Source organism: Trypanosoma grayi, assembly GCF_000691245.1.
Source record: "Trypanosoma grayi strain ANR4 Tgr_138_V1, whole genome shotgun sequence".
Lineage (NCBI taxonomy): Eukaryota > Euglenozoa > Kinetoplastea > Trypanosomatida > Trypanosomatidae > Trypanosoma > Trypanosoma grayi.
The window spans coordinates 1-12,021 of NW_008825757.1; the positions used below are offsets into that span (position 1 = coordinate 1).

At 53.0% G+C, this 12,021-nt stretch overlaps 6 protein-coding genes across 6 annotated transcripts; all 6 read left to right on the top strand.

Moving 5' to 3' along the window:
- Positions 1–127: 127 nt before the first annotated feature.
- On the top strand, positions 128–1,897 carry DQ04_01381000 (hypothetical protein; the record flags this gene model as incomplete). Its single annotated transcript, XM_009310642.1, has 1 exon — positions 128–1,897. The coding sequence occupies one exon, from the start codon at positions 128–130 to the stop codon at positions 1,895–1,897; it is 1,770 nt and encodes a 589-aa protein (XP_009308917.1).
- A 365-nt stretch (positions 1,898–2,262) lies between these two features.
- On the top strand, positions 2,263–2,976 carry DQ04_01381010 (hypothetical protein; the record flags this gene model as incomplete). Its single annotated transcript, XM_009310643.1, has 1 exon — positions 2,263–2,976. The coding sequence occupies one exon, from the start codon at positions 2,263–2,265 to the stop codon at positions 2,974–2,976; it is 714 nt and encodes a 237-aa protein (XP_009308918.1).
- A 431-nt stretch (positions 2,977–3,407) lies between these two features.
- On the top strand, positions 3,408–4,865 carry DQ04_01381020 (hypothetical protein; the record flags this gene model as incomplete). Its single annotated transcript, XM_009310644.1, has 1 exon — positions 3,408–4,865. One exon carries the CDS (start codon positions 3,408–3,410, stop codon positions 4,863–4,865), a length of 1,458 nt encoding a protein of 485 aa, XP_009308919.1.
- A 379-nt stretch (positions 4,866–5,244) lies between these two features.
- Positions 5,245–7,536, top strand: DQ04_01381030 (hypothetical protein; the record flags this gene model as incomplete). The annotated part of the gene is made up of 1 exon (XM_009310645.1): positions 5,245–7,536. The coding sequence occupies one exon, from the start codon at positions 5,245–5,247 to the stop codon at positions 7,534–7,536; it is 2,292 nt and encodes a 763-aa protein (XP_009308920.1).
- Positions 7,537–7,950: 414 nt separating this feature from the next.
- On the top strand, positions 7,951–10,101 carry DQ04_01381040 (putative pumilio/PUF RNA binding protein 7; the record flags this gene model as incomplete). Its single annotated transcript, XM_009310646.1, has 1 exon — positions 7,951–10,101. One exon carries the CDS (start codon positions 7,951–7,953, stop codon positions 10,099–10,101), a length of 2,151 nt encoding a protein of 716 aa, XP_009308921.1.
- An 890-nt stretch (positions 10,102–10,991) lies between these two features.
- On the top strand, positions 10,992–11,516 carry DQ04_01381050 (zinc finger protein 2; the record flags this gene model as incomplete). Its single annotated transcript, XM_009310647.1, has 1 exon — positions 10,992–11,516. The coding sequence occupies one exon, from the start codon at positions 10,992–10,994 to the stop codon at positions 11,514–11,516; it is 525 nt and encodes a 174-aa protein (XP_009308922.1).
- Positions 11,517–12,021: the final 505 nt, after the last annotated feature.

Consider the following 12,021-nt stretch of genomic DNA (forward strand, 5'->3'; position numbering starts at 1 on the left):
ATATATATATATATACATATGTTGTTATCATTATTATTCTTATTATTGGTTTTGTTGCCCTCCTCTCCTCTCGTTTAGTCCTTTTTTTTTTGACTGCTGCGTAGATTTAATTTCGGGTGACAAATCTATGGCAGCTGGTGGCGGTGATTGCAACAGTGCGCTGTATCACGGGCTCCGCGTGTACCCCCTTCGAGACGTTCTCTCACGCGTGCCGCTGCCAGCCCGCTGTCCATTGGAAGGAGTCTCGGGAAAGTGGCGCTGCGTTATTGTTCCCAAGATCCACGAGACGTCACACCGCGAACGAAAGGAAGAGGAAATACTGAGTTTCCTCAATCGTGGGATTCCGTGTCGCCTTGGTCGGTGGCGCAGCGCCTCTGTGTACGAGACCACTGGTAATGATGGTATGGGTTTTGTGACGGACGCGCGGTGGAACAGTTTCCCGAAGCCCAAGATTGCGTTCAAGGCGGGCTGGGCTGGGCCGGGCACGAATATGGAGTCCGCTGCGTATCACCAGCTCATCTCCTCCTTCCATGAGGTCTTTCATCACGATGCAGACACACCGAAGACGGAGGGGAACGCTGATGTGCAGACAGCGTCACCCGTCGATGAGGAGGCGATCGATGACGTGGCCGCACCGAACATTTTGAACCTGCAGATGTTTCACCGGCAAGAGCCGTTTGTCTGCCCGCCGATCCCAGTGCTGGGGGAGAAATTAGTGTGGCCTTCCTTCCTGGAGGACGGCGCTATTTGTGACAATGCGACCCGGCTGTCGCAGTGTGGGGCCGTGACTTGGTGGCACCTTGACGACTCTGGTGAATTTGTCGAACAAACAGGATTGCCACTTGCGCCGTCGGCAAATGTGGCGATGCCGCCAGCACTCGAGTCCCTACCAGGGGAGCAGCGTGCGTACTACGCGACTATTGACCATGAGCTGTACTGCACCGACGAATCACCAGAGAGTGTACCTGTCAAACTATTTCTGTACGGCCCAAAGGAGAGCTATGACTGGTTTATGCACGATGACGAAACCGCTGCATCGGGGAAGGTGGCGGCGCTGGATATATTTGCCACGCCCGACGAGGCACTTCCGAATGACGCGACGCTGCTGCCAATCATCCACGTGGCGGTCTTGGAGAGTGGCGGACGCCCGCTCATTTCGCCTCCAAACATTCCACACGCGGTGATCAGCTTGAATGACTGCATCATGGTGGAGCAGCGCCGGGTGGCAAACCTATTCCTCGACGAGATCTCCTACTTCTTGCAAAAGTGTGCCTACTGGAGTGGAAATCCAATTGTCTATGATTACATTGAAAAGGATCTGCAAGATGAATCTTACGTAGCTGGGCAGCTCATCCCTGAGCTGATGACTTTGTTCTCTGAGCACAGTGGACTCAACCCGTACGATGAAACCATCCGCTGCCGCGTTGTCATGGCGTTGCACTCTATCGCAACACACGAGAAGCACTACAATCTTCCGGCGGATTCCAGAAAGTCGCTCTCGTCAATGCTGCATGGTGGCAACGATGAAATGAGCGCAATACTACAGCGGCCGACATCATACGGGCTCCGCATGGTCTCCCTGGAAGACCGTCTGAAGGGATACTGGGATGTGCAGCAGTACTGGCCGAAGCCCGGCTGCGTGATGAAGGTGCCGCTCGTGACGCCCCCTTATCTGCTATCGGCTGCCCTCACGGCTGTTCCCCAGCCGAATGACTGGTTCCTTCCTGTTGTCTACGCTTCCTCATCGCCTGTGTTCGGCTCGGAGAAAAACAGTGTGGAGAAGGTCTCTGCCGAGTACTTCGCCATGACGAAGGTTGCCAAGAAGCCGTGCAATTTACTTGCCTTCCTCCGAACATGCAAACAAGAAAAGGATGAACTGCTAGAAGATTTGTTCTGAGCACACGACACATCGACGCATCAGTTTCTTTCCATCTAGCTATATGTGGGTGTGGGTGTGTGCCAGATGTGGTGTAAAGCTGCTGATACGCGTTTAACCAGCAATCTCCGGTCAAGAGAAAAAAAAAGAGACAGGCGGAAGCGATGTGGATTGCGTGTTTTCCTCACTCCCAGGCAATTAAACAAGCAGAAGGAGCCTTGTGCGAAGAGAAACCTTTGTGCCTTGGTTAGTTTTCTTCTTCTCCCCCACCCCCACCCCCCCCTGTTCTCTTCCAGGCGGTGAAAATAAAAATTCCGTGTTTGATTGCCTACAATTGCGTTGTGCTTCTTTTGCCCCCCCCCTCGTCTTAGAACGCTCACGGTCTCATGGAGGATGCCGGCACGGCAGCGTTGCGAGATGACTCTCGCGCCGTGACAAGCAAGCAGCAGCAGTTAGAGCTCTCCTTCGACTTCGCAACGGAGGATGGCGTGGAGCCCATCCCAGTACACGAGATCGAAATGCGGCAGGCGACGTCTCGCCGCCACGGGAACGTCCCCCCTGACGTGTCGCAGCAGGAGTTCGCCAGGTTGCTGGGCATCAGCGTTGAGGAGACACGCGACCCCGTCACAAAGGCGAGTTGTCTTGACTACACGGCGGCGCTGCGCGCGTACTACGGCGACCCTGACGACGAGGCGTACGAGATGTTTCGAGAGAACATGATGCGCTACTCGTCGAGTGATAGGTGGCTCAAGGGGAATAACTTCCTCGGCAAGGATGTGCTGGAGGACTACAGGCGGCTGAAGCTCTTCGAGGACGAGGCGCTGCAGTTTCTCCCCCTCGGTGATAAGGCCGCCGCCGTCGCAATGGAGGCGGAGGTGTACGGTGAGGTGCGGAGTGAGGCGCACAACGAGAGTATGCGGCGGTACAGAGAGGAGCACATTCCTAATTTAGTGGAGAAGCGATTGTCGTTTGAGCGCAGAAGAAGGGCCGCCGCCAACCGTGCCTGCGAGGTCTCAGAGGACGAATCCTTACCACAGCGACAATGTAGAGGGATGCGCTACAAAAAAGCCTTCCTAGGTAATGTATCTAAAGACAACTAGTTGATCAGCAAGTTGAATGATGAGCATCTTTCTTGCGATATTTTTTATTATTGTTTTTTTTTTTTGTAGTGCCTCATATGGCCATGCGTGGGAAGTGAACGAGAGAAATGGGTTGGTGAACACGCCAAGGAGGAAATGTGCATACGTATTTTATGTTACCAACTCCTTCTTGTTTTCACGCTATCCCCCTTGGTGTTGGTGATGCGCGGGCCTCCTTGCAGGCTTCTGCTGTTCAAATGACACCTTTGCCTTGTGTAGCATAGCCAGAGCTTGTTATGTATAATAATAAAAATAATGATAATAATAGTAATAATAATAATAATAATAATTCTATCTCCTTGTTTTTTTGTTTGATTTGGTTTATTTGCAACACAGCGTGAGTAGTAGTGAAGAGTGTAGCTTGTTGCCCATACATTTCGGGCAGTTAAATAATGCGTCGAGTCGGCGGCTCCATCCGCCCCGCGTACGGTGTACCGATAGCGGCAGCGGCAGCGGTAGCGGCGGTGATGCCACTGCGGGGTTACCACATGCCTGGCTGGAAGACGAAGATCAGCACGAAGGACGCGAGGACACGAGAGCAGCGAGAGACCGACCGAAAAGCACGCCAGATCGAGAAGCTGCCACGGCCGCAGGCCCTGCATGATTTTCAGTACCCGTACGAAAAAACGGTGCTGAGCGACACCATGTTTCAGTACCCCGTTTACGAGAATGATCTGGACACTCCACATCTTTTCAACCTGACGCCACCCCCAGATTTTTTTCTGTACTGGAATGTGTCTGACTTTGAGCGGACGTCGTACCCGCCGATCCCTGCGGAAGATCATCGCCTGCTGGTGCCCCACGCCGCGTCGCCCTCATGGAGGAATCACCACCAACGGTCATTAAAGTATCTCCGCAAGCATGAGGTGCTGCCTCACTATGTGCCCCACGTGCACCAGGACGTGAACCTTTCTGTCGTCTTCCCAGGGACCTACGCCACGCGGGCGCGCAGGAGCGAAGAGACGGGTGAGGTGCTTCCGCCACCACCACCTGTCACCGAGCTTAACCATCGTAACTTTTGGATGACTGCCCACAGTGGAAACTACATTGAGCTGACGGATGTGCAACACCCACCTTCGATCTTCTTTTTTGAAGCAGGTAAAGGCACCGAGTGGTACACGCTTATTATTGCATCCCCTGACTACCCGTATCGTGTGCCCGCCGAGGTGGACGGGCGAACGGAACGAGGATTTTTCCTGAACTACATGGTGGTGAACTTACCGGGTGGCGGGAATGGCATACAACCGCACGTGGCAAATGGAATTATTGCAAACACGGCTGGTATGGAGAAGAAGGGCGACGTTGTTGTGCCATATGTCCCGCCGCTTCCAACCGAGGATGCGGGGACGACACGCCACATGTGCATGCTCTTTAAACAATATGAGCGCGTGAGTAGTGTGACGAAGGCCATGGACGACACGGTGGAAGGCTTCGCTGCGCGCTGCGCTTTCCGCCTGCACACACCCCATCGTGAAGGCGTCTCTGTTGCAGCGTCGTCAACACTCTGCGATGTGGATGGCGTGCTACCGCCTGACCCGAGCGCTGTGACGTTCTTTCAGACGAAGTGGGACATTCAGGTGCAGGAGTTCTATGAGTCCCGTGGCCTTGCGGAGCCTGCTGCTCCACCGGATGAGGAGATCGAGGCAATTCTTGCGTACCACGCCAGGAAGCCATCTGAGCTGCGTGTTTCTGCGCGTCACCGTCCCGATGGATCTACGAATATGGGTGACGATCCAAATTTCTGGGCTCAGTCAGAGCCAACAGTCATGGAGAATGGCACCATGCAGAGTCTGTGGTCACGGAGGACAGCGCTTGGAAAGAACGGCATTCCTGTTACCTTGCGTCGGTAGGATGTCTGTGCGTGCGTGGGTGGGACATCTTCACTGACTTTTTATTATTGTTGTTGTTGTTGTGGTGGTGGTGGTTGATGTCCCGTCGACGGGCATGAGTTGGGAAAAGCGTGAGGGAATTGTATGTGCGTCTGGAAAGGGAAGGGAAGGACAAGAGTGCACATGACTTCTTTCCTCACCGTTGCACAATGGTTGGTAGCTTTTTTTTTTTGAAATCAGCAACTCTCTGTTTCTCACATCACTTCCTTATGCCCTTATCACATGATGCTGTTGTGGCGTTTATGTCTCATTATTTTGTTTTATTCCGCCGTGCGTTGCCATTTGCACAATTCTAAAAGCTCTTTTATTCTTGTCATCACTATACACTGCAGAGAAGTGTATGATGTTTTCTTTCCTGCCGCCGCTACCATGCCACACGCGGGGGACGCACCTCAGCGATGACCCAGGGGAGTCAAGGCACATCATTTTGAAGTTGCCGCCATGGGATAGTCCGACGACCATCAACTGGGAGCCGTTGGAGCCGCCGAGTCCATATCGACCAGTTATACGCCAAAACGCGTATCCCTCCGTTGCGAAACGCTTGCAGAGATTCAAGCCCTCGGACGGCAACGCGGCGGAGAAAATCGTGACACCTAGGTGTCTCTCCACAGGGGAAACCACACCACGAGAGATGACGTATGAGGAGGAATTGGCTTGCAAGGGGCGTCTTTTAAAGGAAGAGTCTGAGGCGCGAGATGTCCTCGTTTTCTCTGAGCAGCGTGAGTGGACCCAGTTGTGGGTGGATTTTCTTCAGCGCAACTGCGTCCTCCTCGAGGTGGATATCCAGTCAGCGGAAGAGGAGGCACGGACTGCATCTGAACGCGATGAAGAGCGGAGGCGTATGTGCTACACGATTGAGATGGAGTCAACCTTGAGCCGTATTCAGAAGCGCTTGCAGGATGCCATGCAGAAGAAAACAGCAGAAATTATGCCGATGTACAAAGATGGCCGGAATTGTATCATGGAGAAGGAGAAAGGAGAGCTCTCCGATCTCCTTGAATGGTTCAGGAAGAATTGCCCGTTCGGGATGCAGCTACCTGCGTTCCTCGGTGGGCAACGCCGGCGTCTGTGCCCAAAGAAACCGACCGGACGATACGGCGCGGCCCGCAGCACTCGAGGGAGAGGACCTCCCACGTCAACACGCAACAAGGCGGTACCCACCAATGCCACCACCACGGAGGTAGATAAATGGCCGGATGTCTTCCCTGAGCCGTCGTACATGGCTGAAGGTAAACAGGCATGGCAGGAGATCAAAAACTTGCGCTACGCAGAGAGGAAAACTTGTTCCTCAACCCAGGAGACGGAGAACATGGAGGTTGCCGCCCGTGAAGAGATACTCGCTGCGGAGGCGGTTGCGTGGCTTCCCATCATGGCACTTGGAGTTGATGATTACTATGAGGCCAAACGGCGGATGCAGCAGCGAGAGAAGACAGAGTTGGCAGCGGTTGAGGAGAAGTTGGAGGAGCTTGAAAAGCGCGAAGCCATTATGGAGCGGCTGGAAAATGAGGCGTTGGCAAAGGGATTCGAATACAAGGTCATCGCCAAGAATGAGGCTGCGGGGATGGGGGATATTGGGATCTGTGAGGCTGCCACAGTTGAGACTGAACATGACGTCAACGTCAAAGAGGAAGGCGCGGTGATGCAAGAGTTGAAAGCGTGCAAGGATGTCGCCGAAAGCTCTATGAATAGTGAAGACAGTGAGATCAAGAATGAGACCGCGCGAATTTCGGATCTTAAGAAACGCGAAGACGTTGCTGAACAACTGGAGATTGAAGACACTTTAATGAATCTTGAAAGTGCCCAAATCGGGGATCTTAAGAAGCGCGAATCCGTTGAACAGCTGGAGATTGAAGACACTGAAATCAAGAATGAAGCTGTGCTAATTGAGGATCTTAAGAGGCGTGAAACCGTTGCCGAGCAGCTGGAGATTGATGACGCTGAAATCAAGAATGAAGCTGCGCGACTTGCGGATTTGAAGAAGCGCGAGGCCCTTGCTGAACAGCTGGAGACTGCCCTCATGCAGAGGGAGGACGAGGCCTCCGCTCGAATAGCAGCAGCAGTGCTGGCGGGGTCGTCTGCAGTCTCTGCTGTGGCGAACAATAACCAGCGCTCAGAGGCAGCGGCGACCCACAGTGCCACTGAAGCTGACGAAGCAAGCAGTTCGTGGGGCAGTGACTCGAATGGTGTTCCGCATCATCCGATGCTGAATGTCGTGCTGGGAATAGCAGTGGAGCGGGACCCGTTTGTGGGACTGCGCAACCCTGCACTAGCAGCGCTTGGTGAGGCGGAATGTGTGCATGCCGCATGTGAGGGAGATAGCGCGGGCAGGGCCGCTTGTGCTCTGGCCCGCGCGCGCCACGTACCCTTCTGCCCTGCGTATCTCGTTCACGGCCTCTGGCGCCCGAGGTCCATCTGCGAGGATGCTAATTCGTCGGGTTCGTGCGAGACCAGGGACGGCGGCGTAGCGGCCCTAAAGGGATCGGAGGTGGTAGAGCGCGGGCGCCTGCTGGCAGAGCAGATCGCGGCGGTGTGGGCGCTCTATCAGCAGGCCGCGGCGGAGGCAGCCGCGGCGTCCAACACAAAGTGTGGTGAGTTATGCTACAAGGGAGTGCACATGTCCAATAATTTCTAGGTTCGAGGAAAGGTGCAAGGTACAAGCAAGCATTGCACATTTGTCTTTTTTTTGGCAAATCAGTTTTGCTGCTGTTCCACTCCTCGCTATTGTTCCGGATCACCTTTCTATGTCATCTAGTTTTTTATCTCTATTTTACATGTATGCTGCTCCTCTACACCTTGATGTATAAACATATTTGCTGTACAAAGGTGGTTGAGTTTATAGTTTTTTTTTCGTATGTGTGCTGGAAGGAAGACGTCGGCTCCATTCAGCAAACGATTCCTCTTTTTTTTTTTTGTTCTCTCTCCCCACTGAATATCCCTCTTTCGGTGCTCTTCCACACCTTTTTTTTCTCACTTGTGAAGGGTGGTGTGGCGACGCAGGAAGAAGAAAAGAGGAGGAGGATTCGAGTTGAACGATAATTAAGTAGATATGCCAGGTATGAGGTTGGACTTTCTGAAGAACACCTCCCAGCGAGCTGCGACGGGTAAAGCGCTGCCGCTCAAGCAGGTGGAGGCGATAATCCTGTACGGCAGGCCAGAACAGCGAGCCAAAGTGGTGCAGAAGCTTCTCCCCAACACGTACTCACTGTGCATGAGTAAGGCAACACACCATCTCCTCCTCTCACTCCTCGCAAAGTGTGATAACCTGATTCGGGTACAGATGCTTTACCAGATTCGTCGTAAGATCTCTGATCTCAGTTTATCCCCAGTTGGCAATATCATTGTTCAAGAGATGTTGGACAAACTTCCCCCTCAGCAAAAGAAAGAAATTGCGGAGGTATTTGTTCTTAACACCGAACTTGATGAGTTCCGACGTCTCTGCGAACACCCATTTGGTAACCACGTGGCGCAGAAACTGATGGAGTACCACGCCTCACGCGAAGTGGTGGAAGAACGCTTCGTTCCGCATCTAAGGTCCCTCTCGGTGCACCCATACGGACAACGAGTGGTTGCCAAGTACATGGAATGTGAAGAAAATGGCTGGAGTCTTGTTGCAAAGGCGATTTTTGGTACCGACATTGGCGAAATTGAAGAGGATAATGTTTATTTACTCTTCAAACCCGTCGATGAAAACATGACAGTCTCTGCATTGATGCGGCACCCCTTGGTACCGGGGTCTGTGAAGGATGCTCTGTGCGCACATCTGTGCGAGTACGCGAGCGAATATTTGGACCCGAAGCAAGCCCCGGTACCAACAGCTGGGGAGGCGGAGGAAGAAGAATTCGTTTTGCCTGACTTTGGGAATGCACCACCGAAAAGAAGTGGCACTGGCGGGGAGAGCGAACTGCCGCGACATCATCATGCCTACGTGACGCTGTTTGAGAAGGGTGACCTCGCTCAACAGAAGTTGCTCTGGGAATCCCTGCTGTCCGCCCCTGATCTTATTGAGCACCTGGTGTCCCACAAGGCAACTGTAGCTGTGGCTGTTGCCGCACTGAAGACGCTCCCTGAATCCCACGGGCGGGTGTGGGCCGCGATGACTAAAGCGGATGGTGCGACGCTTGACATTGTTGACGTTGCGCAGCATCCAGCACGCACGATGATTCTTCGGGCCATGATTGAAGTTCGCTCTGAGTTCATTACGGAGTCGCACCGGCTGCGATTGGCGGAGGTGGCTCTCGCGCTTTCGCAGAACCCCGTCTCATCGCCAGTGCTGCAAAAACTGTTGGAGTGCTTTCCAGAGGACGAGTCCACCGGTCAGGCCATCTTTAAGAATATCAAAGGTGACCTCCAGGAGCTTGTCACCCACAATGCCGCGTCATACCTGATTGGGGCGATGCTACAACATGGCAGTGGCGGCGCACTGCGAGAACAGCTGGTGAATGCCCTATTGGACTCCTTCACTGATATGCACCAAATGCTCTCCTTTGCACAGGGGTCTCGCGTGATGCAGAAACTCGTCGCATACGCCTCAGATGAGGCTGTGGTGAGGGTGATTGAGACTCTTATTGCCGAGGCGGAACAAGAACGGGACGATGTTGACGGTGATGAGGCTGATGCAGCAGAGGATGAAGGGGACGAAGAGGAACAGAATAATGAGGAAGAGGAAGAAGCGAATGGTGAAGACGAGGAAAATGAAAAGGAGGGGCAAAAGAAGTTGTCACGGCGTGAGGTGCGCGAGATGAACCGCAAGAAACATTATGAGGTTACCTCCCATGCTATTGTCTCTTACGCGCTCCACAGCCAGGCCTGCTACGTCATTCAGGCTCTTCTCCGTGAGTGTCGTAGCCGTCAGCTGGACCAACAGCGCAAGCGCTTGATGAACGAACTGAAACCCTTTGTGTTCGAACTGGCCATCTCGCCCTGGGCCGGTCGCATTGTGCTGGATACGATGATGCAGTGCGGCAGTGCACAGCTTCGTGAGGCGATGAAAAATGTTGCCTTTTTGAAGGCCGAGGCGTGGCTCTCGGATGTGTCTGAGAAGGACAAGAAGCGCGGCGGTGGACTCGATCCCACGTTGCGGCAGACATTGCGCCGCAACCGCGAGGAGACGGAGGGGGAGTCACACGAAGGCAACAGCAGTAATAACAACAGCACGAAACGCCCGCCCAAGAAGCTGTACCGCACACTCAAAAAGTGAGGTCTGTGTTGGCACACCTTCGATATTGGTGTAAGTAAGCCATCATGCCGTTCCATTTGTAACAGAAAGGAGATGGTAGGAATGGTACTACTAAATCGCTTAGGGCTCTCTTACTGTGGTGCACAGGGTGAAGAATAAAAATGGAACCAAATATTTTTAAATTGCTGTTTTATTTTTATATATCGCGCTTCTCTTTCTGTCTTGCTCGGCTTATCCGTTAGATAGAAATCCCATGTTGTGGTTGGCATGATCCCAGCTACTCAACGATGAGTGTGCTACACCCCAGAGTCGGGGAAAAACATGCGGAATATGGACGGTCGTCTTCCCCCCATTCACCACCAGCAGAGGGGGCACCGCAACACGTCGTGGCCCCGAAAATGTTGCTGCGTTGTGCGAGTCTGCGGTAAGAAGTTGGTAGCGATCGAGTCGATCTCGCGTGCGTTATTCCTGCCGCGGTGCTTGCTGTATTCTCTGTTACTACGATAGTGGTGGTGGCGGTGGTCTGGGGAGAGCACGTTGTACTGACTCCCCTTCCTTCCTTTGCGTTGCCCATCTTCCCCCACGAGGAAAGTGATTCCTGCTGAAATAGTTTTTTGTTTCTTTTTTCGTCCGTGTATTTTGTGTGTGTGTGTGTGCGCGCCAAGGGGGAGGTCTACGTCTCGACGTATCAGCACACACACACACACACACACAGAGGGAGGGAGAGGGAGATGGAGAGAGACACATACACACACACACACACGCACCGGCTAAGAACCATGGCCACAGGGTTCTCATATTTTTTTTTTTGCTTCTTCTTTTTTTGCTTTTTTGGTTCCCCCTTTTGGCATTCCAAAAGAAGAGTGTAAACTCGGCACAATTCAAGAAAAAAACATCTGAATTCGCTCAGCATGTCTTACCCTCAGCGTTATGATCGTGGTGCCGTGGCCCCATACGGCTCAATGCAGCTTCCCATTGGGTGGCAAATGGCATACTCACCGGAAGGCGATCCGTACTACATTGACCACAACACCCGCACGACACATTGGCAAATACCCCCTGAGGTGATGCAGCGAATGAATCAGGGTTCCGGCTATCGTGTAGGGCGCGTGCGTCGTGGTATTGACCGTACTAAGCTCAAGACTAAGATGTGTATGAACATCCAAAACGGAGGGAAGTGCACGTGGGGCGACTACTGCGCCTTTGCCCACAACTCTGAAGAACTCTCGGCTGTTCCGCACGGTGGGAACCGCGGGGGTGACGGAAACCCGTACCGCGTGAAGCAAGATAACATCCCCGGCAATAACAACAGCCCCACTGCTAACATCAACACCCCCAGCAACGGCAATGGCGCTGCTAACTACATGGATGTACAAAAACCCCAGCAGCCGGTCGCCTCTGCGCATGCCGAAGGTGCTGTCGCGCCCCAGCAGTAGCTGGCGGGATGGATGGAGCAAAAGAGAGGGAGAGGCCCTGGGAAGGTGAGATAAAGACTAGTTTTCGAAGAAACCCAAACGTGGAAGTTGTTACCATCCCTTCGGTTTGCCGGACTCTATTGCGTCACATACCCGAACCTGCTCCGCTGAAGTAAAACAAAAAAAAAAAGAAGATAAATAGGTGCCAGGATTTAAAAAAAGGAAATTCTACTGTTGCTTACAGGGATGTGAGTTATGTGCGTACCTCCCATATTTCATCACTCCCTCTCCATTTCCTTCTTGTGAACCACTCTCGCTCTCACTGCCTCATTCACGAACAGTCGCCATGGTATCTGGGTCAATTCGTTTTTATTTTCGTCGTAATCAACTGCCGCCGCTGCGCGGGCGTGTGAGGGAGTAGAAAAGACTCGAGGTCCACGGTATGTATGCTGTACATATGTGAACGTGGTTCTACACTGTTGAGAAAGAAGCACACACCCACACACAAGAGGGCATATACATATAA